Raw genomic sequence first — 25,141 nt, forward strand, 5'->3', positions numbered from 1 at the left:
GGTAAATTCTATGAGAGAGGATGTGATTCATTCTGCAGCAGGCCTGTGTTCTATTAGTACAACAATCTGCAATAACAAAATCCACATCCATTTTAAGGTCAGAAGTAACACAGGACTGCTTGTGTTTATAATAGCTATTGAAAGGAGAGAAGCTCTGGTTCTTTCAAATTTCGGTTTGGTTCCATTTATTTTGAAATATTTTTTAAAAACAACTATGATAGACTCTAAAACAATACTGCTAGCTTCCATTTTGCTCTGTAACAATCTGTCACTTCCTAGTTTCCACACTGTGGTTTCTCACTTTAATAATAGACATTGTGCTTTTAGATGTTTTGAAAAGAAATTCTGTGTCTGATGTACATAAATGCAATTATTTATGTTTCTTGTTACCTAATAAACATGTTAAGAAAAAACATTTTTCTGAGTTCCCAATGACACTTATTATACTTTTTCTCCTTGTTAGTGTCCCAAACCTCCTTTGCAATATGAAACGAAACATTAGTACTTTTCTGCTTTGTACACTGGCCTCTTGAGAGGAAACTTCACCCACTCATAAATGTTCTTTGCAACCCTGCAGAGTCAACTAATCACCATGATTTCAACTTGTTCTCTTCAGATGCCATGAAAACCTCAACCCCCCTGGGTGAAAAGCAAAGGATTAATTCACAAAGCCACCCAGCTGGCATTAACCTAGAATTTGTGTCTCTTCATTTGTTTTCAGCTCATTTGCTATTCCTTACTTCCACAACATACAAAATTTCCTGCTGCTGTGACAGGTGCAACATTAAATTCTGGTTTAAGATTTTACAAACTTGCCACTCAGGCTTCTGGGGGGAAGATGAAAGAGGTGAGGAAACAGAGAACACAAGGATCTCTTACCTGTTGCTTGTTGTTAGGTGTGTATGGCAGCATGGTAGAAACATGGAACATAATTTCATAGTCTTTATATGTTGTGTACAGAGAATGGGTTCCAGTGGAGTCAGCTACAGTGAAAAACAAAAAAAAGGAAATGATGAGGTGACTATAAGAACAGAAAAAATAGTTCATTTAAGAGAAATATCTCAAAAAAAAAAAAAAAAAGATGGTTTAGGATGAAAAGATCCTAGACAAGATCTAGAATAGTTGTACTGATTCCCTTTGGCAGTCTAGTGAAGCTAATGGACTCCTTCTCAGAATAATATTTATAAATGCATAAAATAAAATATATAAGGTTTCAAAAGAAATCAATTATATTGAGAATTCTGTTATCAAAATAATTTTAAAATATGCAATAGCATAAGATTTATATAACAAGTTCTAGCAGTTTGCCTAATAACTATTATAAATTTGAAGTAGTGATGCAATATTTTGAGAGATCTACAACAAACAATATGATATGAAAAGGCCTGTGCTTTCTTTTGGCAATAAAAATCACAGGTAGAGGTATACTAACTACTGTGGTTTGTTGCCTACATTCATAATTGAAGGAAATGCTAAATTTCAATTGGGGGTTTGGACCCTAAGAAAGAAGATACCTACCAAGGACAACTTGTAGTGACTAACTGGGCTCAAATTCATAAACAGAGCCTAGTAGCTCTTTCCAAACTGGAGCCTCTCACGTAAGCCATGCTTTAGAGAGAAGGCTAAGCTAAATGCCTTCCTGCACTGCATTCTTACCACCTAGCCAACCCTTAATAGAGGAGCTCCTAGAATCATATTTCAATCAGTAGAACTGAGACTTTCCCTGTCCAACTGGAGCTGTGCAGCTATATCCCCCCATTAGCATCTTCTCTGACCAATCACGACTGCGCTTTTAGGACCAATCAAACTGTGAGGACTTGGAGTCCTCATTTGCATGAAGATGGACCAATCAGGGAACAGGGGTGGGGACTTCTCTCTCTATAAGTCAGCTCCCCTCTGGCTCAGGGAGTGCATTTTTCCAGCTGGCGCTAAAACACCAAACACAAAACACTGAAGACAAAACACAGAAGAGGTCTTAAGAGACCAGAATGAAGAAGAGCAGGCAGAGCAGGGCACAGCAGACCAGCACAGAGTTCAATGGAGCAGAGCAGGCAGAACAGAGGTATCTGGCTGGAGGAGGGGCGTCACCCCAGGGCCATCTCACAGCCATACCATCCCACAGCCCTGCTGCTTCATGACTGAGCTGTAACACTACTGAGCTGTTCTCATAGCCACGCTGTTCTCACAGCCATGCTGTATCACGATTGAGCTGTTTGTACTGAATAAAGTTTCCTTCTTCAACGCATCCCAAATTGGAAATTCCTGTTAGTATTGAACTGGCACCATGACCACTGGTTGACAGGGTCAATGAAAATAAATGTAAAATTATTTCCCATTCAAGGTCACAGATTCCTCAATTCTTTCCACAAACATCAAACTAAGAACATCTTTTCCAATATTTCTGATTCAAGCAAGAGAACTATTTTGTTATTAACAAACAGATGGAAATTTAAAAAGACTGTAACACTAAATTATAAAATTATCACACCAATGTCCAACAGTTTTTTAAGACTAAGTGTGTCCTGCTCTCACCTTCCTTAAGAAAACAAAAACAATCTCAACCCCCTTAATCATTAACAAATCAACGTGCCCTTAAATACCTAGAAACCAGAGAAAAGAATTATTAATTGCTCAATTGAAAGGAAATACCTTTAGATTTGAAGGGCCTGGACTTACAGGCTGCTCAATGAACAGACATGCATTCATTCTGGGTCAATGCAAGCCTCCCTCGACCATATTTCTGAGGACCAAAACACTTCACTGAATTTTAGAGAATGCTGCTACAAGACAAAGCCTCTGGCATTCACCAAAAGGCAGTAGGTCTCAAATTTAGTATCACAGAGTCTCCTGGGGAGCTGGCTTAAAAGGCAAATTCCCATGCCTCACCCCCAGAAACACTGCTCCCTGGGTGTGGGGCTAGGTGGAGAAATCTATTTTAATAAACACCCCCGGGGTGACTGTAATGCAGTAGCTCCACTGCCCTTAGGGGCTGCTCCAAGAACAGACCACAAGGGTAACTTGCAGACAGGCCTGTAAAGAAGTTCTAGAGCCCTGAGTGTCAACCTTGAGCTTCTTAGGGGATCTTTGAAGCCGACATAAAATGCAAAGGGTTTTAAAAAACTAAAAAAAAAAAAACCCAAAAAACAAAACCAGCTAAAAGAAGAATAAAGTACAGACTATTTTTCAAAAAATTGCAAAAATATGTACCAAGATATAACTCCCCAAGAAAAATATCTTCTAAATGTCAATGACCACCACCAGAAAATAACACTAGAAATTACTACAATAAGTAACTGAACTATTTAAGACAGGTCTTGAGCCTGAAGAACTTACCTATTGCTAAGGGTCCTTGCTATAAATACCCCTAGAACGAATTAGTACATCTTGAAACTTTAAAGTGAATGTGTCAGCTCTGATGTGTACTTACATGAGTTTCAAGTCAATTTTAAGCAAAATTAATGAACTAAGGGGGAAAAATGTGTCATCCGGTATTCATTTATTACATTTTGCTTTATAGGTCTGTCTAATTCTGAAAGGATTAGTGCCAGAGAGGAAAACCGAAGACAACCCTGAAGGTCATGTGCTTTTCTGCGTCTGGTCTTCCTCTTTTCTTCTCTATGCGTCATTTTAAATGGTGGATGCTGGTTGACCAGCCTTTTTCCTGGGACCCTAGAAAACCCCTGTTTTGCTGATAATCTTAAACAGTTTGGAAACAGTTTCAAAAGTTTAAAGATGAAGCTAGGGCCAAAACAATGACATTTTCCTTTCTGCGAAGAAAGGGATTCCCAAATCCTGAAATTCCTACGTGCATGATAGAACTGCTAAACTTTACCAGATGGAATGGAAAGTGAAGGTTTGCCACGTTCACTAAACAGTAAGGCATCCAAATTGTTACTATGTTTTAATGACCAGAAAACCCTGAAGATGTAACCCTGAAAGATGTAACAATGACAATCACGGAAATGACAAGAATCCTTTTGTCTGTGGCTGGAGAGTATACTGAGTAACTTCCAAAGGGGAAATGTGCTACTTGTAGGAGAGGAATGAAAACAAGATAAATACCCTTCCTATTTGTATGGAGCTTTAGAAGTTAAAAAGTAAATTCACGCATCATATGGGTCATCTTGATCTGCCTCCAGATCATCCTGCCACGAACAAGGTCAGTACTCGACGTTAAGCCACGGAAAGTAAAATTTCTAATATTCAGAGTAGATGAAAAGACGACGTTGAATAACTGAGGAATGGTAATACTCTTCTCAGCTACTTTGAAAAGGTGTAGATAAGAGAGAACACCCTACATGAGGCATTTCTGTTGGAAGATGGTATGACCAAGGCAGTAAGTTTATGGAACAGTTTCAGATGCGGTCAGCGTCATACTCATTCTTGACTTCTCTTCTGGCTCAACTCTTTTGCTCTTAGTTTAATCTAACACTTTTATGACGAAGGTATAAGTATATGCGTCTGAATCAGGAAAAGCTAATTAGGCTTTTATATAACCATTTTCTGGTCACTAATGGACACATTTAAATTAAGAAAAACTAAATGAAGAAAACAAGCCTATGCAGTTGATGCTGGAAAATTTCTAGTTTTAAAGATTTATGAACACAAGCAGAAAAATAATCTCATTAAACAAATGCATGTAGACTAATAAAGTCGACAGAAGGAAGAAGGCTTAAGCTCAGTTTATTACTGTCCTCACCACTAGAGAACACATCAAACAGAAGACAAAATCACAGACAGGCTGTGGGTCTGACTCTTATGCATGGTATGAAATATGATAGGTAGCTGGCTGCTGGGGGCCATCCATTTAAGAGTCCCAGATCTCCCATCTAAGCAGCCCTGCCTCAGGGTCTGGGCATGCAGAAGCCAAGGCTCAGAAACACGGCCAGGGACGAGTATCGATGTCTGGAACATGGGCATGTATTTGTGATGAGGCACACTTCTGCCCTTCTGGTACCGTTTCTCTTACCCACTAATGAAGTCTTTGGGGAAGTCGAGAGTTCCGCCTGCTCTGGCATCTGCCATATTTACTAATATTTTTACAATGTACCTTAAGCCATGATCAGGAGACAAGTTACCTTACTTCAGTGAGGATGGGTCAAGAAGAGTCTGCACTACCCTTCACCATGACAGGCAAATTCATTCTGTGTCAGTTCAAGGGATGTGTGAGCATGCGCGTGAGTGAACCTGGGACGCCAGGCGTCTCAAAATTGTCAACATCTTGAGAGGAAAGGACAGGGGAAAGTGTGAGGCTGGAACTTAGGAATCAGTCACTTTTATTTTCTACCTTCTGCTCAGTTTGCAAGCTACCGGCAATTACCTGGATTCCCAACTGGAAAGTAAGATCTGAATTTGAATGCCAGTAGCATCAGTTTGCTAAATTAACACAAACAAGTCCTTAACTTCAGAGCTCCTCTATAATCTCACTGTTGTGAGGATGAAGTGAAATAATGTATATCAAAGTGCTGGCCCATAAAAGATGTTCAAGAAATGTGTTGATTAGAATTTAGAATTTTGTGCAGTTGAGGTAAAAAGTGTAGTTTCCTTAAATAGGGCCTTTTATGTATTTTAATTTCTTTGCCAAGTGCATGTCAGGAACCCTCAAAGGAATAAAACCTTACACTATAACACAGTTCACAGTTAGGAATGTGAAGACAGAATCCTTCTCATCAGTCAATGGGACTCCAAAGAGCCCTTTGCATGTGCAAAGCTTTTAAAGATGCCAGTGTTACTCTTTTCCCTCTCACAGCTTAAACATCGAAGTAAAGACGGATTTATTTCCTTTATGAAAAGTCTTGCACACCTTCTAAGACCCTGAATCTCAACGGTTTTTACAACAAACATTGCTCAAAAATGGGGGAAGCCACAAGCATTCACCAATATTGCGGCAAATTACCGAAGGCTTTGAAAGACCGCTTAACAAAGGGCTTCTAAGTCTCCTACAAACTGGCTCAACAAACAAGCCTCAGGTGGAAAGGGATTTCCTAGCTAATAATCCATACTCACAACTTAAAATAAGGGTGGTCTCCAGCTTACAAATAACAAACTGCTTGTGGGGGGGGGGGGCGGGTGTTATTTTTGTATTTACCGCAGTGTGAGAGGAGTGTCAGTGGAGTGTAAGTATCTAGAGGTTATGTCATCCAAATAAGGAAACAAGAGAAGGAACCAAAAAACCCGCTACTGCAAATTTCTTCATTATAGAACTGTTCCAAACCCTGACACATTTGTAACTTATTAGCTAGAAATCCTTATTTCTGAGATGAGAAAATGGGCTTTGTACAAAAATTGGGAAAAAGAGATGGTTCAATCATTTCTTCCCTAAGCTTCTCCCTCCTTTACCAAAGTACTAAAATCTGAATATAATGATAATGCATGACAAGTGGAGCTGGCTTGGGTATTTTTAGCCTAAAGGCTGAGAGCGGGAGGAGAAGACACTGTCACAAGGCAGAGCTCTGGGCTTCACTGTGCTTAGTTTTACATTTATGCTTTCTCTGAATACTTCATTAACTATGCCCCTAGGATCTGTTCATTTTCCCTAATGCTTACTAGCTGTCTAACCTTGGAATGTTAGTTAATCTAAAGAAACCAATTCTGTAAAATGGGGCTAACTGGTATCTAGCAGGGTTTGTGAAGACACAAGAGATGGAGTCTATAAAAAGTATCTGGGACTTCCCTTTCCATCCATAACAGTACTTAGTACAGAACTTGCTCTCCCATTGTAAATAAGTAGAAAAGTAGACAATATATCTGAAGCAATTTTTCAGACACTTTATAATAGGCAGCACTGGGTAATGATCTCTGAGAAAACAGGATCAAAGGTGAAGCCTATGATTCTACGTGGAGGCACTTTTGGAACAACAGCACAGAGCAGGGCTTGAAGGAAGGAAGCGAAAATAAACTGGTGTTTAGGAAGCCCGTGGTAGCTGACATTTGCTGAGTATAGTCCCAAACAGGAGGAAACTACCCAGTGAGAGTGGTTCAAAAAAATTGTATACACATAGAGTGAGATTCCAAAGCAATGCAAATAAAAACGATTAGTGAAAAAACCACTTCCAGAGAGCTGTAAGCCAAACATTTCTCACAGTTCACATGGGATAACCAGTCAGAGTAGAGATACATAAATGAATATGCAGGTATTCATGTGCAAGAAAAGTCATGCCTTAATAGTAGGGCTAAATTAGAGAGTAAAGGTTGCTCTAGGAATGCTTCAATACAGCTTAAGAACAAGGTTCATAAAGATCAGGATGCTCTGTAAGTAATTTAACTGCCTACCAAAACAACTCAACACTCTTTAAAGAGGACAACAAAATCCATACATTCAACAATGAAACATTCATAATGTCTATTAGCTAATCAAAAATAACCAGACATGTGAAGCAGAAAAATATAACTCAAAAGCAAAAGAAAATCCTAAATGACAGGGATGATGTTAGCAACAGAGACTTTAAAAACAGCTATTATAAATATGTTCAAGGATTTAAAGGACAATATGAACCTAATGAGAAAATGTAGTATGTAAGAAAAGAGATTCAAATGCAACTTCTGACACTGAAAACTATAACACCATATATGATAATTTCATTGAGTTGGATTAACAACAGATTAAGACACTGTGGAAGAAAAGAAAAACACAGTGAACTTGAATACACATTCATAGGAATTATCCAAACAAAAGCTTAGAGAAAAACCAGTTAAAAAATTACAGTCACATTACTGACAGGTATACTAGTCAGTGATCTAACATATGTGTAACTGGAAATTCAGAAGGAAGGTGGGTGGGCAGAAAAAACAGAAACGAAGATTGGCAAATAATATTTGAATCTGATGAAAGCTACAAATCCACAGATCCAGGTGACCTCTCCATTGTCACATGTAGATGGTGTAATCCTTTGGAAATGCTTGTTATGGAAAACATTTTCTCTTTCTTAAGGATTACATGGCGGGGAAAAGTTTCTTGACACAAAATAAAGTTAGATAAAATGTGGTGATATGAGACAGCCAAGTCTCATTTTGTCTCTGGGTGTGCCAGGACCAGTAAGAGGCTGCTGGGGTGTGCAGAGGCTGGTTGGTCCCTATTTCTGTGATGTGTTATTGTTTAATACCTGTTTAAATGATAAGACTAACAGTCCCCTTTATTTTTTACCCTATTAGCTTGGAGTAAGAGGGATAAATATGCACACTGCCTTCTTCAGGGCTTTAGAATAAAAACACTTTCCTGCTTTTCATTTACTTTAGGAGACTTGCCACTTTGAAAGAACAGAAAACTATGAACTCTCCTGCTCTGAAGCTATGCTTCAAAAGGTCACAAGGAGCCTTAATGGAGAGCAGCTTAGTGAAAAGGAACCCTTCCCTGAATGTATGGCATAACTGGAAAACTGTGCAGTCAGAGGCAGTTTGCTAATCCAGGCTCACCCCCTCTAGCCTTTACAGTCATTGGGATATTGGGGCAAAACACGCAGAATGATTATTTTGCTTATTTGCCTTACCCGCCGCTTAAGTGTGGTCTTGCTATACATTTCTCACGTTGTACTTCATCAGCAAGAGGCAGCTGGGAGTGTGTAAATACACAAACAATACATCATCTTATCTACTCCCACTCTGGTCATGCACTTATAGAATCAGAGTGCTTATTACATTCTCTTCCCAGACCTTTCAATAGCTCTTTGTGGTGATGATAATTTATATAACACAACAAACTAGGACAACATGAATTAACTGCACAGACTAAATGTCAGAATATCTGGATAAAAAGGGTTTAGGGCATATTGAGATTTAACATTCTGTGCAGTTGTAAGCAGAGCATGGAATGTTAAAATAATATTTAAGAGTCTAGGCTATTTATGGGTTTTAATAGTCTCTCTTGCATATCGTTTCCAAGTCGGCAACAGCAAAACCATGGCAACAGGAAATTCTTCCCTGCAGTAGTTTATGAATGCTTTTCTGTTTTCATGACTCAACTCCTCATTTAATTTCCTGTACAGAAAATCAGAGAGATTACTCTAGACTGCAACACAGATGTGCTAATCCAAAGACCTTCTCCAAGAAAAAGGTCACAGATGTCTATGGATGGATTTGGAGATAAAATTTATAACTGCCTCCATACAGACGTGCAGCAGTAGTCAACATACGCTAACCAAAACGAGAGATACTTGAGAGCTTAACTATTTTATTAACAACTTGGGGAATGGGAGTGGACAACCTTGTATGTTCACAGCTGTAAGTAAACAGATGGCTTCATTACTGTGCTTTTAACCAGCACATTTTATGAGCCAAACTAATACTAAATCTAAGAAGCCTATTTTCTTAGAGATTAAATTAGACCATGGACAATAATATAGAAAATAAACAAACAAAACCCTCAGATAGTAAAAGAATACAAAATGGACAGAAAACCATGCAAAGGCTGGCTCAAAGATAAGCTCAAAGATTATGAAGTGAATCAATGGGAGTTGAAAATTCTAGGGCTTATGATCAGATGGCTGTAAGTTGCTGGAGTTTTTAATCACTTTAACATTCAGCTAAATATAGTGAAACTTATGCCACACTGTCCAGAAGCAAATCTGTGTCCCCTGCTCTGTTCCATCCACACCTCTGATAACACTGAATTTTATAGTCTAGTCCCACCTACTTTGATTATGGTCCTCAAGTTGTTCTGAAGCCACAGGCCTCCCCCTCTGGCTTCTGCTCCTCCATCACCAGCAGTTTTCTGCAGTAAGTGGCAATGTTGTTTTATGGGCAATTTAGCAGGTGAACATCAACACAGCAGGAGGAAAATAAATCTAGTAGGAGGGCATACGTATTTCTTACTTTTGGTGTCCAGCTGTGCACGATATTTCTCAAATCCCTTGAGCCGAACGCGTTCTCCCAGCAGCTGAAGGAATTCCTCAAAGGCCGGGCCAGCTGATTCATTGTTGTACATCTCTTCCTCCGTGCTCTGTCCAGCTTTGCAGTACATGATGCCGACTTTCTGCTGGTAGTTCAGCTGTGAAGGCAGGCAACACAATACAAATAAGCAGAGGCTGACCCACTCTGGCCCACTTAAATGCTAGTAAGTCCCATAGAGCACAGGCCCACCAACTAGCTAACATCTCTTTCCTCTTGAAGTCCTTCTGTTTTAATTATTCTGTCTGATACAAACAATACAGTGGAGCGTCTGTGATTATAATCTTCATGAATTAAGAGGAAAGGCCAGAAAAAGAAAATCTGTACGTGAAGATCACGCATCATTAGAACAGATGTTGATACTCTAGGGAATTTCTGTTAATGGATTACGAAGTATAAGACAAGGCTATAAAAAACAGCTTGATGACAAAAGGCAATTCTTTTTCAACGATCTTCCCCTCTTTTAAAAAGGGGAGGCCTTTACAAATTTAAAAGCAGAAGCTCACTTTCCAATAGATACTTTAAAATAAGTCATTTTGCCCTAATAAGCCCACTAATGTCTTTGCAATTTTTGCTAAAATTGGAAAATACATCTTTCAATACCATTTTTCCAAAATATTAAATTATAAGTCTCAATTATATCTTTGTTAGAGCGCTAGCATCATCAACAATGCCCTTTTCAAATATTTTTCTAAGAGATGAGGCCCAGACAGAAGCTGGAAAAGGGGCTACGCAATGGCAAATCAGCGAGTGGCGAACATGCCTTCCTCGGACAGTTATAAAGAAGCATTCAGGCGGCTTAAACATAATGTTAATCAAAACACTTATTCATCACTGAAAAGTTTAATCATCTTGCAAATGAATTTTAAGGTGGCATTAATCATTTAACAAGAAATGAGCTTTCAATATAAAAATTTAGAGTTTTAATTCTCTCATGAAATCAGGGCAATCGTATCACTTAGGCCTATTTCCAGAGTGGCGTGGCAACCACTGCTTCAGTCAATTTTTATCTAATGAAAGAAAAGAAGGAAGGGGAGAGGCAACATTTTAATAGCTAACGTTTAAGGAATACTCATTATATGCCAATCACTATGTTCTGTGTTTAACGTTAGCGTATCCTTACAGCAGCCCATAAAGCAAACATTACCCGTTTGACAGATAAGCCAAGAGAATGGGAGATAAAGAAACTGGGCCAACAGGGAGAGTCACAAGATCACAACTGTCAGCCCTGTGATTCGGCTCCATTAAATATGACCAGGACTGAAACAGGCTTGTCCTGTTCCACTTCTATCACTGCAACATATGTCCACGGCCCCTTCCTTGTGAGTCGAAAGTTGAAAGATAAAAAACAAACACATTCTGCCAGCAAAACTTGATGTGAGCTGACATTAGTACTTTTAATTTATTCTTCGTTGTGTGAATATCCATTTCTTTCCCTATAGAAATATTAATGTGTTGGACTGTGGGGTGCTGTCCCAGATCCCACTGGGGGCATTGCCATATGGTGCATGCATTTTATTACCCTGCTAAAATCGGGACATTTCTGAATTCTGAAACGCATCCAGCTCTTATCATTTTACAGAAGGGACTGTGAACCTGAACAGTTCCTTTCAACCTTCCAAACCAAATGTTTCAGAAGAGTGACAACTCAGAAAATGTCACGGGGGGACATGCCTTCTTGCTTCTCCCCTCCACTGCCTGCTACCTGGATGACAAGGAAGATCGGCAGCCTTTACATGACCCATGGACGGGGGGCTCCCCAGAAGTTCTGTACAGAACTGATTCGACTCTGCCTACTCCAGGGAGTGGGAGGTGAAGTTCCAAGTCCAAAAGTTGCAAATATATTAGAATATTTTTAAAACAGCATACCACCTTATATTATTGCGGCTTCACTGTAATTATTAATAGAAACAGATTTAGGGCTTACTCATTTTGTATACACATGTGGGAAAAACCAAACCAAAGAAGTCAAAGTAAAACCTGCACACCCCTGACATTTCGGCTCTATCTCAGCCACCTGCTTCAGATGTCTGGACGTGGCCAGTGCTTAGAGGGGAACTCCCACAGGTAGAGATTTCATCTTGGCTTTGGAACTAAGCTGAGGACCCTATCAGGTCTCAACAAATAAAGAAGCAGTGGTAAGCTCTGCGTTTATTACAAAAGAAGTCCTTAATACAGCCAGATCCTTCCTCTCTCCCTGCAGGGAGGATGGTCAGAGATGAAGTGATCCAGAGAAAGGAAGGGCTCTGCGTTATTTGCTGTTTGGCTGTGTGCCTCCCAGATCAGCCTTCTCAGGCAACAATGTGACAAAAGTCACCCTGTTCAATAGAAAGCATCAGTGACATTGGATTTGTGGATGGCTTTTCAAAACTTCTTAGATAAAGGCCTAAGAGTTCACTGTGCAAATTCAAAAGGATTCATTGATTAAAAAAAAAAGAAAAAAGAAGAGAGAAAGGGGGAAGAATTCAGAGATGATAAGTCAGGAAACTTCCCCAAAACCACTGGAGAAGCAGGATCCAAGGACAATGAGACTACTGCTGTTTTGTTTGGACAGATTTCTCACAGTCTACAGAACTCTACCTGCAGATAGGAGAACCAACCGGTGTTTGCTGGCTGTGGAAGGAAGACTCCTTTAAAAGGATTAGGAAATTTGTTAGAATGTCAAATTTTCTCTGGTTTGAAACTGTGCCAAATGTCACTGCTCTATCTGCTAAGGTGACAATATGACTGTATCCTGAGTTTCTACTGTAATTAAATCAAGGTAGGTGGCATTCTCTGAACTCGGGCTCCTAGAGCACACAGTGAGCAACCACATCCCTACCGGGATATGAGAAGTTGTGGAGGAGTTATGTAAACGTAAGAAGGAACATTTCGAGAGAAAGAGCAAATGTAAGCAGAGTTAGCCCTGTCCTCTGGGGCTTTTGAATTGCTGTGAGTTATATAAAACAGCTTTTTTGGGGTTTTTTGAGACACACACCTGTATGGGTTCATGTATGTAAATATATAATACTTTCATGAGATGCTCAAAACAGAGCCGCGATGGCCCCAGAAGCTGTCTTGGGAACAGGTAGGAGTTCTCTACACCTCAGGGCACTTTTCTGGATAATCTCAGGGTAACGCTATACAATCCCGTGCTTGCGTATCAACTGTTCACACGGAGCATTGATAGAAGTGTCTGCACACTCAACAAACGTTTGTATTATAAAAAGGAATTTTTTTTTGTTATTATGGACAAGATTATTCTGAAGTTCATATGGAAAGGCAAAGGAACTAGAATAGCTAAAACAATTTTGAAAAGGAATGAAGCGGGGAGATTCCTCTACCTGATTTCAGGACTAAGGGTTATACATGAGATGAAGGTGAATCTCAACAAAGCACAGTGTTTTTCAACACCCGTCAAAAGTGACGTGGACTCCCACAGCTGGGAGCAAACAAAACACAGCTCTTCCGCTCACACAAAGGCACTTCAACACCAAATCAAAGAAACAGGAACTGCCACCCGACTTACACAGCCCCGAGTTCCTGGAAGGACGGATGAGGTCCGAGCCCCTGCCAGTGGGAACAGGTGAGAATGACCACGTTCCCACAGACCTCTGCAGACGTGCCGCCTCACCTCTTCTTTCCTGGTGTGCTAGCCAGAGGAAGGCCACAGGGGCAGTGCAGACCATGAGAATCCAGTTCTTACTGTTCTGACAAAACCATTCAAATTGTCTAATTTAATCTAGAAATTCAAAACAGTCACTCTGAAGTATTTCGTTGTGCAGCGGTTTTCACCCTTGAGGAGTGCTGGAGCTGTGCTCAGGGATACGGTTATATGGAAAGAGTTTGACCCTTTCAGCTCTTGCTGCTAGGTCGTACCAGAGCGGAGTTTCATTTCAGGGTAATGTGGCTCCGCTACTGCAGCAAAACCATCTGAGACTTTGCCTAATGCCACGTGAACTCGGAGGTTCTCCAGTCGGCCTGGTGGGAGCAGGAACAGTTCCCAACCATGCGTGAGGACTGAGGACTTGCTCTGCTCAACCTTAGGGTGATTCTCACCCTGGCCGCAAGCAGGTTCCTCAAAGGCATGCACTTATCAGTACTCAGCTCAGGGAACCCAAGCCTCCTTGGCTTCACAGGTCAGTCTCACCTCAGGGAGAACCCTGGGCTTGAGCTGGGTGCTCCTTCAGCACAGCAGCCTGGACACTCCCTTCGCGCAGAAAGCTGATGGGATCTTAGGGTCCACTTCCTCTTCTCCTACCTCCCAGAGATTACTGTCCTTCAGTGCCTGACGTCCATTGTCATAAAAACCAGCATTTCATTGTCTTGTCTACTTTTAAGTTGTTTCACATGGGAGGGTAAATCTAGTCCCTCTTTCTTAATCTTGGCCAAAAGCAGAAATCTGCCTTCAGCTCTTAAGTCAATTTTACTGGTATATAATTTCTAAACAGTAGACTGCATCCGTTTGAGGCTTATAATTTAATGAGTCCTAATAAGCCTCCACTACAAGGTATAGAACATTTCCATTACCCCCAAAGTTTCCTGGTCTCCATTTGCAATGCATCCCTGCATTAAAACTAAAAGCCTCAACCAACCAGTGTCCTGTGCTTTCCCACTATAAATTAGTTTTGCCTACATTTTAAGAGAATATTTTTGTTGGGTAAAATTCATTGTGAGAGTTATTCTTTCAGCACTCTGGATATGTCTTCTGACTTCCACCTTTTCTTCATGCTTTATGGTCAGCAAATGTTAATTTTAATAGTCAATTCTCTGTCTCACTGTTCCTCTTTGAAGGTATTTTTTTCCTTTCGCTATTAAAATTTTGACTTTCTTTTATTTTCAGCAATATATATGTGTATATAGATATAATTTTACTATGATGGGCTTAGGTCTGATTTTCGTTGTATTTATCTTGCTTAGGGCAAGCAGCGCTTCTTGATTCTATCTTAAATCATGTCTTTCATCAATTTTGACAATTTCTCTGTAAGTAATTCTTCAAATACTGATTCTATTCCTGAATAATGCTTAATCTCTCTTCTCCTCCTGGGAATTGGATTATATGTGTAACACTATGGCTCACGTGGCTTTTAGGTACTCTTCTTCTGTATTTCTCATGTTTTCTTGTCTCCATTCTTCAGTTAAAATTTTTCTGGTAACCTGTCTTTGATTCATCCATTTTTTTCTTCTGCTGTGTCAAATATGCTTTTAAACTCATCTACTAAGATTTTAACTTTTGGTTATTTTCATTGAACATATCTAAGTTCTCCAGTGACCCCTGAACTCTATTTTTTATTTCTGCAGCTGCCATGAAATCAACAAAAGTTGATCTGTCACCCAACATTTTATCTGCAGCTTTATGCTGGGCTTAAGCCCCAAGTCTCATACAAATCAGCAAATGTCCAAGGAAAAGAAACGCTGTAGAATGTTTTCCATTTCAATGAACTCAAGTTTCTCAATTATTTCTTTTCTGAATAAAGTTTTTGGTTTTATGTCTAAGAACGCTTCACCATACCTTTGGTCTCAAAGATTTTCTGTTTTTGTCAAAAATCTTTATAGTTTTACATTTCAATCTATAATCCATTTGAATACATTTTTGTATAATATGTAAGGTTTAGGTCAAGTTCATTATTTTGTCTACAGATGTCTAACTGTACCAGCAGCTTTGTCTGAAAAGCCCATCCTTCCTCCATTGACTTGTTTTCACATCTCTGCCAAAAATCAGTTGGATATATTTGTGTGGGGCTATTTCTGGTTTCTCTATTCTGTTCCATGGATCCATATGTCTATCCTTCCAATAAATATTGAGACACAGTCTTGATTACTATAATACAGTAAATCTTGGAATCAGAATAATCTCTACTTTATTCTTCTTTTTCAAAATTGTTTTAGCAATTCTAGTTCCTTTGCTTTTCCATAAAAAGTTCAGACTAATCTTGTTTATAATTCCAAAAAGCTTGCTGGGATTTTGACACTAATTGTGTTAAACTGTTCAATTAGGGGGAACAGACATCATTAATATGTTGAGTCTTTCAATCCATGAACATGGTATGTCTCTCCATTTAGTTAGGTCTTCTTCTAATTCTTTCATCAGTTCTCAGCAAACAAGTCCTATGCGTATGTGGTTAAATATATACCCAAGTATTTCATTTCTTGTTGAAGGGTTACAAATGGTTACTGTATTTTATTTGCAGTTTCCACATGTTCATTAAGAGAAATCTAACTGATTTGATGTTGAATCATACAACCTGGCTGAACACACCTCGTAGTTCTAGGAAGGTTTTGTTTTTTTTTCTATTGTTCCTCCCTCTGCAAGATAACTAGAAAGTTTTTGTAGAATCCTTGGAGTTGTGTACATAGACTATCATGTTATCTTAAATTGGGAGTTTTATTTTTTCCCCTTTCCTTTACCTATACGCCTTTTATTTCTTTTTCTTGCCTTACTGTGTTGACTAGAACTTCCAGTTCTATGCTGAATAACAGTGGTGATAGTGTACATCCCTATCAAGTTACCATTAAGTCTTTCATCATTAAGTATGATATAAACTATAAGTTTTTGTAGTTTACTTTTTAAATCAAGTTCAGGAAATTTCTCTGTATTTCAGTTTTGATCATGAATGACGGCTGGGCTGTTCTTCAAATCCTAAGGTTTCTACCTAATCTGTTTTCTTCTCTCCACTTTTCAGATTCATTTTATACATTACAATGTACAAGGTTTTTATCTATACATAGCAGGGGGAACAGGGAGAAATATGTCTACTCCCTATTTCCAGAAGTAAAGTCCAAATTTATTTTCAAAAAATATTTTGTCTAGTGTTTCTGGTTCTTTTCAGTGGGTGAGCTAGTCTGCAACAAGCTATGCCATTACTGTACATGAAGACCTTGGTAATTTTTTTAAAATCCTCATGATTCATACTGATAGCATTTATTTTGGTTTGTTCTTCATAAACATAACTCTCTTAACTACTGTACTTCCTAACTATTCATCACAATACTGTCCTCCCCCAAATAAATGTCAAAGGGCGTGTAAAACTTCAGTGTTGGGGGGAAAAAAATGCCAGTTAAGAATATATATCCTCATTAGAAATTACTAAAAAAAATCAAATTACTTTAAAAAATGACATATGGATACTGGGTAGGAAAGTTATTTTAAAAATCTGACAGAGATGCTGTCAAAATTATATATATGTGCATAGACATATTCTAATCTATATTTATCTGTGGCATAATGTATAGGAAATATTCTATACACAGAGCAATCTTCTCTAGCTTCTCTAATGTTATGTTGTGCAAAATTTCTCACAAAAATAAAAAGCTTCATATTGGATATTAAGCTGATAATAAATGCACCTGTTCTGGTTTGACACTGAGATGAATTTCAATTATAGGGGGAAAGGCTCTTTGTTGCAGCACTGTTTGTAATAGGAAAAGACTGGCATCAACCCAAATGCCCATCAATAGGGAAACTGATGAAATTAACTATTAGCAATATGACAGAATATTATGCAGCAGTGAAAACAGTGGGGAAGCAATCCATGTACTGACATAGAAAGCTCTCAAAATATACTAAGTAAGAAAGCAAATGTCTACAGCATGCTATATTTTATATAAGAAAATGGCGAAATAAGCTACATATGCATATTTGGTGATATCTGTATAAAGAAACATAGGAATACGTAAGAAAAATAAAATAGTAACTATGGGGGAGGAGAGGAGATAGGAACAAGGTGGAAATGGGATCCCCTGATATAAAAACCATTACTTTGATTTTTGGACCATTTGAAGATAATAGCTAGTTAAGTCCTATAGGAAAGAAAACTAGTTTAACTTTTTACTTTAAAGCTGAATTTGAAACACAATCCCCAATTTAAAAGTAAGAAGACTGAAATACCTGCAATCAGCTATTCTGTCTTTTTGGATCATGAAGCAAAAAATCCTTACTGCGTATCCTACTAGCCATGCTGAGCTCCATCGCTGCAAACTGCAGTCATAACCACAGTCAAACTTCCAAATGCTACCCTACCAGTCATGATAATCATGGAATCTTATCACTAGAAAGGACTTCACCCAGTCACCCAACCCAGCGTCAGAGGGGGGAAAGAGCATGGATGAGCCGGTGCAATCATCACTTGTGAACAGACAAGACAAAGCTACCAGTGCCGCCGCCTTCTTTCCCTGACCTGAGGACTGTGTGTCTGTTTCCTTCCTGATATATACGTATGGGTCCACGAGTTGTGTGGAACCAATGTGATGGCCACCAGAACTTTAAACATGCACTAGCTGATGTCATACTCTAAGAAAACATTAAAATTTTGGGAATGGTAATTATTTTGACAAAGCTTCATTCACAGGAAGTGGATTTTGGAAAACTGTTTCCCTATAGTTCATCTTCTAAATTTAGGTCCCCAAAGCAAAGAAGGAAGTGGAGCCCTCGCTGCGCCACGCCCTGCATCCTCACGCCCAGGCGGCGGGAAGATGCGCTTGCACACTGCGAGCTCACACCATCCGTGCACTGCCCCAGTACACAGGTGTGCGGGGGGCAGGAGGCAGCAGCCGGGGGGTGGCAGGGTGAAGGGAGACCAGTGTTGGCCGGGGGACAGTGGATCTGTGAGAGACCCAACGGAGGGGTTGGGGCCACGAGAGCCGCTGTCACGCGACGGGGAAGCAGCAGGAAAACAAGAGCGAAGGCAGTGCCAAGGATGACACTGCTCTGGATGCCTTGGCTGCAGGAACAGAAGGAGCTGGTGCTGCCAAGGAACTGCAGCCTCAGAAGTCCTGGAGGAAGAAAAAGGAGGGAAAGGCGAGACTCTGATGAAGACGATAATCCTGAAGGAACCGGGAGCTGCCTCGGGAGGCTCAAGGCACAAAGCTGACAGAGACACCGCTGCAGTAAAGCAACAGGAAATAATGAAGAATCTACCTCAAAACAGGATTTAAAAAAAAAAGAAAGGACAGAAAAGCAAAAAGCAAAGCTTTGATGATAATGATAGTGAAGCACTGGAAGGTAAGGATTCAAAATCCAAAGAAACAGCAAAACTGAAAGTGGACACGTACTCTGGAAGTGATGATGATGGTAATGATTTTCAGAAGCTTTCTAAAAAAGCTAAAGGGGAAGCTCAAAAATCAAACGAGAAGCGGGCCGGGTCAGACGGGCACGAGGACAGCATGAGAGCTGAAGAGCGCTCCCAAGTCCGTTCTGCAGGGAGGGCGGCAATGAGCCAGGAGGAGTTTTGCCGTCTAGAAAAGGAAAGAGATACATGGAAAGTGTGAGCCAGGTCCGATGCAGAGAGAGGGAGGGAGAGGAAGACTCCTGCTTCAAGATCAAGGCAAGGGCCCAAAAGAAGGCAGGAAAGAGCGAGCGAGAGGGAAAACCGCAAGACGAAGAAAAGGCGAAACTACGGGAGCTACAAGAAAAAGAGGGGTTAGAAGCTGGTGACAGGGATCCGAGTAAAGAAAAGGGACCTCAGGAGAAATTGGAAGAGGAAACTGTAAAATCCAAGGTGCCTCTGGACAGGGGAGTAGCCGCTGCCTCTGACGAGAAAGGAGGAGCTCCCATAGCCGCTGAAGACGACAAAGGAGCCAAAAAGAGAACAGATGAGAAGGAACATGGCAGAGAAGGCAGGGAAGGCAAGGGGCCTGGCAAAGCCCCAGTGAACGCCACGCGGAGGCCCTGGCCAAGCCAAGGAGGAGCAGCAGGAGCGAGCAGCGGCAGGAGCGAGGGGCGGCCGAGCGCGTGCACAGCTTGAGGAATTGCAAGCCAAGCGGCAAGAGGAGGGAAGACTGGAACAAGAAAAAAGAGGAAGGAAAACGCAAACAGAGAAAGAAAACAGTTGAAAAAAGAAGGGAAACTTTTGACTAAATCTCAAAGAGCAGCTAGAGCCAGAGTGGAAGCTACCCTCAAACTTCTAAAAGCTCAGGGTGTTGAAGTGCCTTCGAAGGACTTGCCCCTAAAAAGGCCAATTTATTTTGATAAAAAGAAGAGACAACACTCCACAGCAGCTAGAAAATAAAGAAGTGTCTGAGCCAATAGGATTCAGTGCTGCTGTAGAAGCTGTGGAACAAGAAGCACGCCGCCTGCAAAACCAAGGAGGAACAGGGTGCGGGTGGGGTGCTGGGAAGCCACGGTCACGGTCAGCGAGGAGAGGAGATGGTGCATATGAAAGCAAAAGCAAGCCCTGATGAGGGGGAGGAGAGGAAGATGAAAGAGACGTGAAGGCGGTGAGGTGAGAAAGATTCAGGGACATCAGATGAAAAGCCAAGTATAGAAATAAGCTCAGCCCAGTCGGCATGGCTCAGTGAATGAGCATCAACCTCGGATCCAGGAGATCAAGGTTCGATTCCCGGTCAGTGCACATGCCTGGGTTGCAGGCTCCATCCCCGGTCAGGGGCAGATAGGAGGCAGCTGATCAATGACTCTCTCGTCATTGATGTTTCTCTTTCTCTCTCTCTCTCTCTCTCTCTCTCTCTCTCTCTCTCCCCCCTCCCTTACTCTCTGAAATCAATAAAGACATATTTTAAAAAAAGAAAAAAAGAAATGAGCTCAGAATCTGAATCTGACTGACAATGATCGAACTAAAGAAGAAAGGGCTTATGACAGAGCAAAACCGAGGACTGAGAAATGGTGACTTGAACATAGTAAAAATGTAAATACAGAAAAGCTGAGAGCCCCTGTTATTTGTGTACTTGGACATGCAGACACAGGAAAGACAAAAATTCTAGATAAGCTCTGTCATGAGCATGTACAAGACGGTGAAGCAGGTGGTATCACACAGCAAATGGCGCCACCCATGTTCCCCTTGAAGCTATTAATGAACACACCCAGATGATTAAACATTTTGACAGAGGGAACTTGTGGATTTCAGGAACACTCATTATTGATACCCCTAGGCATGAGTCTTTCAGTAATCTGAGAAAGAAAAGTCTGTGACATTGCCATTTTAGTTGCTGATACCATGCATGGTTTGGAGGCGCAGACAATTGAGCCTACTGACCTTCTGAAATCTAAAAAATGTCCCTTCATAGTTGCACTCAATAAAATTGATAGGCTGTATGACTGGAAAAAAAGCCCCAACTCCAATGTGGTAGCCACTTTAAAGCAGCAGAAAAGAACACAAAAGATGATTTTGAGGAGCACGCAAAGGCTCTTATAGTGGAATTTGCACAGCAGGGTTTGAATGCTGCTCTCTTTTATGAGAATAAAGATCCCTGCACTTTTGTGTCCTTGGTACCTACTTCTGCACATACTGGTGATGGAATGGGAAGTCCCATCTACTTTCTCCATAGAGTTAATGCAGACCCTGCTGAGCAAGAGGCTGGCACGCTGCAAAGAGCTGTGCGCACAGGTGATGGAGGTTAAGGCTCTCCCAGGAATGGGCACCACTATAGATATAATATTGATCAATGGCCATTTGAAGGAAGGAGATACAATTATTGTTCCCGGAGTAGAAAGGCCTATTGTAACTCAGATCCGAGGCCACCTGTGGCCTCCACCTATGAAGGAGTTACGTGTGAAGAACCAGTACACGTAGCACAAAGAAGTGGAAGCAGCTCAGGGGGTGAAGATTCTCGGCAAAGAACCGGAGAAAACACTGGCTGGGTTACCCCCTCTGGGTGGTGCATAAAGAGAATGGAATCCCGGTGCTTAAATATGAATTGATCCGTGAGTTAAAGCAGACGCTAAATGCTATCAAATTAGAAGAAAAAGAGATATCTATGTCCAGGCATTGACAGGGCTCTTTGGAAGCTCTACTGGAATTTCTGAGAATGTCAGAAGTGCCCTACGCAGGAATCAGCATTGGCGCAGTCCATGAAAGAGACATAATGAAGGCTTCGGTGATGTTGGAACATGATCCTCAGTATACATTTTGGCCTTTGATGTGAGACTCAAATGGGATGCACAAGAAATGGCTGATAGTTTAGGAGTCTGAATTTTTAGTGCAGAAATTATTTATCATTTATTTGATGCCTTTACAAAATATAGACAAGACTACAAGAAACAGAAACAAGAAGAATTTAAGCACAGCAGTATTTCCCTGCAAGATGAAAATCCTCCCTCAGTATATTTTCAGTTATCAGGATCCAACAGTGATGGGAGTGATTGTGGAAGCAGGTCACGTGAGGCAAGGGACCCTCATGTGCACCCCTAGCAAAAATTTTGTTGTTGTTGGCATAGTAACAAGTATTGAAATAAACCATAAACAAGTGGATGTTGCAAAGAAAGGACACGAAGTCTGTGTCAAAATAGAACCTATCCCTGGTGAATCTCCCAAAATGTATGGGAGACATTTTGAAGCTACAGACATTATCTCCTCAGTGAGATCAGCCGGCAGCCCATCGATGCTCTGAAAGACTGGTTCAGAGATGAGATGCAGAAGAGCGACTGGCAGCTTATTGTGGGTTTGAAGAAAGTATCTGAAATCATCTAATTTTTCCACATGGGGCAAGAATTGGAGTACATGCAAGAAAAACAAGATAAAAAATGGAATGGATGTATCTGGACACTGATGCACTTAAGTATGGAAGGAAAAAAACAGATGTATAAAATGTTTTCCATGAGAAACTTATGCTGGCTTGACAGTGGTCGACTACGTGTCCTCACAGTTCCAAGGTGCCTGTCCATTCTCCCGCTCCTTCCCCACGCCCCTACTGGATGCTGTTTAAAAGTTTGCCCTTCCCTATATTTGGATTTTTATTACAGACTGATTAAATCAGTATTGCAGTATTTGATTAACAAAAACAACAACAACAACAAAAAAGTGGCTGGCCAGACTCATTTACACTCAATAATGCAGCAGAGCAACAAAGAGGCTAAGTTGGCCAGGAATTTTACCCATGTCCTTAACCAAAGGCTGAGTGTTATTCATTATCAAGTAAACATTGCTTCTTTCCTTACACCTATTCCTGAGACCTAATTAGATACTTTTCCCCTTTAACTTCAATAACTTGAAGTTTAACTTTTTAAAGAATAGAGAACTTAATATTTTCATTTCTTTGCACTTTTAATAAGTTTCTAGAAAAACAATAGAGATATTCATTTAGATAAAACCACTACTATGTACATAAAACTTGACATACCCTAATGAAAACAGGACTACCAATTTTCTCTACTGCAAACTGACCATTGTACTTTAAGTATTTTTAAGCTCCACTCCAATTTTATTTGGGTTTAACATGTTATGCTTAATAATGGGCACTGAAGCCAGAGCAATAAAGCATGGGACCATCCATCCAGTTTCCTCTCCCTCTCATGGAAGGGAAAGGGAGGACAGCTGTACAGGGTGTTGGGTAAGATTGTGGCTCTCCAGTCTGAATGCCTGGATTTGAGACCTGTCTCCACCAAATCCTAATTGTGATCTGGGCGGGGGAGTCTTTCAGCCTCTTTGTCCCTCAGTGCTCGACTGTAAAACAAGGACAATAATTTAAAATCAAAGGCTGCTGAGTATTAAGGAAAATAATCCATGTAAATTGTTCACATCGTGCCTGCCTTAGAAACAGTTCAATAAAAATATCTATTTTTACTCTTCTATGTGCCTCACAGGCCAGCTCAGCTGGACTGCTTGCTGCCCTTTGTCTCTCTATGCTCTGCTCTATTATTCAGAGTCTAGGCCACTGTACTGCTTATTTCCTGGCCTGATGAAATCCTCTTTCCTTCCAAGGGTGCCTCATACTGATCCACCTGAGCAACCATGACTTGCCCCCCCCCCCCCCCCCCCCCCGCAGCTTGTACCTCCATTGCTCCTGGTTTGTGATTCTTTTATTATACTCACTATATTAAACCTGACTTCCATAACAGTAGCTCATGGCCTTGTCTCCATGGGCAAGGACTGTGTCTTACCAGCTGATTTATTCTCTACAGTATTTAATAATCTTCAAAGAGTGGCTACTCAATAAGCATTTATTGGATTTGAAAGTTATGCTTGCTCATGAAAGTAAGCATAATATATTATATTACCTATAACAGCAGCTTTCTCATAGGATACTTACAAAGATTAAATGAGATAATGCATGTAAAAGGCTACTAACAAGTTATCATTTTATCACTATCAATCACAGCTATGATTTCTTCAATGTTTACCACATGCCTGGCACTGTACTAAGTGCTTTACATGTGGGAACTCCAACAGGTCTTGGCATGACAACCTTACATTCCCCTCACCCAGAGTAGGTGAGATAAAGATGTTTTTTAAATGACAAATGAAGAAAAACAGCAAATTTAAAAGTAAACAAATTGGCCATAGCATTAAAAAGTTGGCTTGAATTCATATGAAATTCCTGATATTTCACACCATAGTTCTGAGGATCAAAAAAATTCAAGATACACAAAAGTATATGAAAACTTGAAAATCTTAAAAGCAAAAGGTCGTATTATGTAAATTTGTATCCAGTGCTTAGGATTACTACAGGAAAATGGCCCTGAGAGCTTCTCAAAGTCTCAATCCTCTCAACTATAAAACAGGCCAATAACCGAACCTACTGCTCAGGGTGCTGCTGCGAGGGTGAAATCAGATGATGCAGGTGAAGGGCTTAGAACAGTATAATAATGTAAAATGTATGTAAAATACATACATTCAAGTAATTTGTTTTTATCATAAGAGATGCTCTCATTTCCTAATAAGATCTAGGATCATGATGGATAAATTAAATCCAGGCTGGAACCAAATTTTCTGGGTCACAACCTGTTCTAAATTCTTGACAGTGTGAAATCATGGGCAGGTCAGTTTCGTCTTCTTATGTGAGAACAGAAGTGGACGTCAATACACAGTGAAAGGCCCAGAAAGTCTTCAGGAAATAGTAAGTCACAAGGCATATGTTCATTTTCTAGAACTGCAGGAATTAAAATGCCTACTTCAGTTCCCCCATACATATCAGAGTCTAGTCAAGTAAAAAATGAATTTTTATATTTCTGTGAAATGCTTTCTTTCATATTTTATAGATATAATTTTCATTTGTTTTTCTGTTCACTTCAGCCTTTAAAAGTGGTAAAATGAGAAATAAGGCACCAGAGATATGAAAGGCAGAATATCACGATACAGCAAGCAAATAGTGTTTTCTTTTTCCAAGAATAATTATGTAACCATTTAAAGTGGAGGACACATTAAAGGAATCATTTAAATAAAATTTAAAAGGAGATTTAGAATTACTGTTTAGTGAGTCTAGATTCTTGATATCATACTGTGAATCTCTTCAAATATAAGGATGTACAAAGCATGAAATTTTAAGAAATGACATAGATAAAAACCAAAAGTGCTTTGCAATGACTCAAATGCATATTCTACTGCCCTTA

At 40.1% G+C, this 25,141-nt stretch overlaps 1 protein-coding gene and 1 pseudogene across 10 annotated transcripts in view; one reads left to right on the forward strand and one right to left on the reverse strand.

The window, feature by feature from the left end:
- The window catches only part of SIPA1L1 (signal induced proliferation associated 1 like 1), a 379,703-nt gene that overhangs the window by 77,904 nt on the left and 276,658 nt on the right, over positions 1–25,141 (reverse strand). For all 10 annotated transcript variants that reach the window (XM_016211888.2, XM_087819417.1, XM_087819424.1 and 7 more), the window contains 2 exons: positions 9,808–9,982; positions 880–983 (listed from right to left, as the gene is read on the reverse strand). In XM_016211888.2, the coding sequence (XP_016067374.2) occupies positions 880–983; positions 9,808–9,982 (279 nt within the window). The remainder of the gene's footprint in view (positions 1–879; positions 984–9,807; positions 9,983–25,141) is intronic.
- LOC107536234 (eukaryotic translation initiation factor 5B-like) lies at positions 12,922–22,283 on the forward strand (annotated as a pseudogene).

The sequence above is a fragment of the Miniopterus natalensis genome, chromosome 1, assembly GCF_054644295.1.
Source record: "Miniopterus natalensis isolate mMinNat1 chromosome 1, mMinNat1.hap1, whole genome shotgun sequence".
NCBI classification, from domain to species: Eukaryota; Metazoa; Chordata; class Mammalia; order Chiroptera; family Miniopteridae; genus Miniopterus; species Miniopterus natalensis.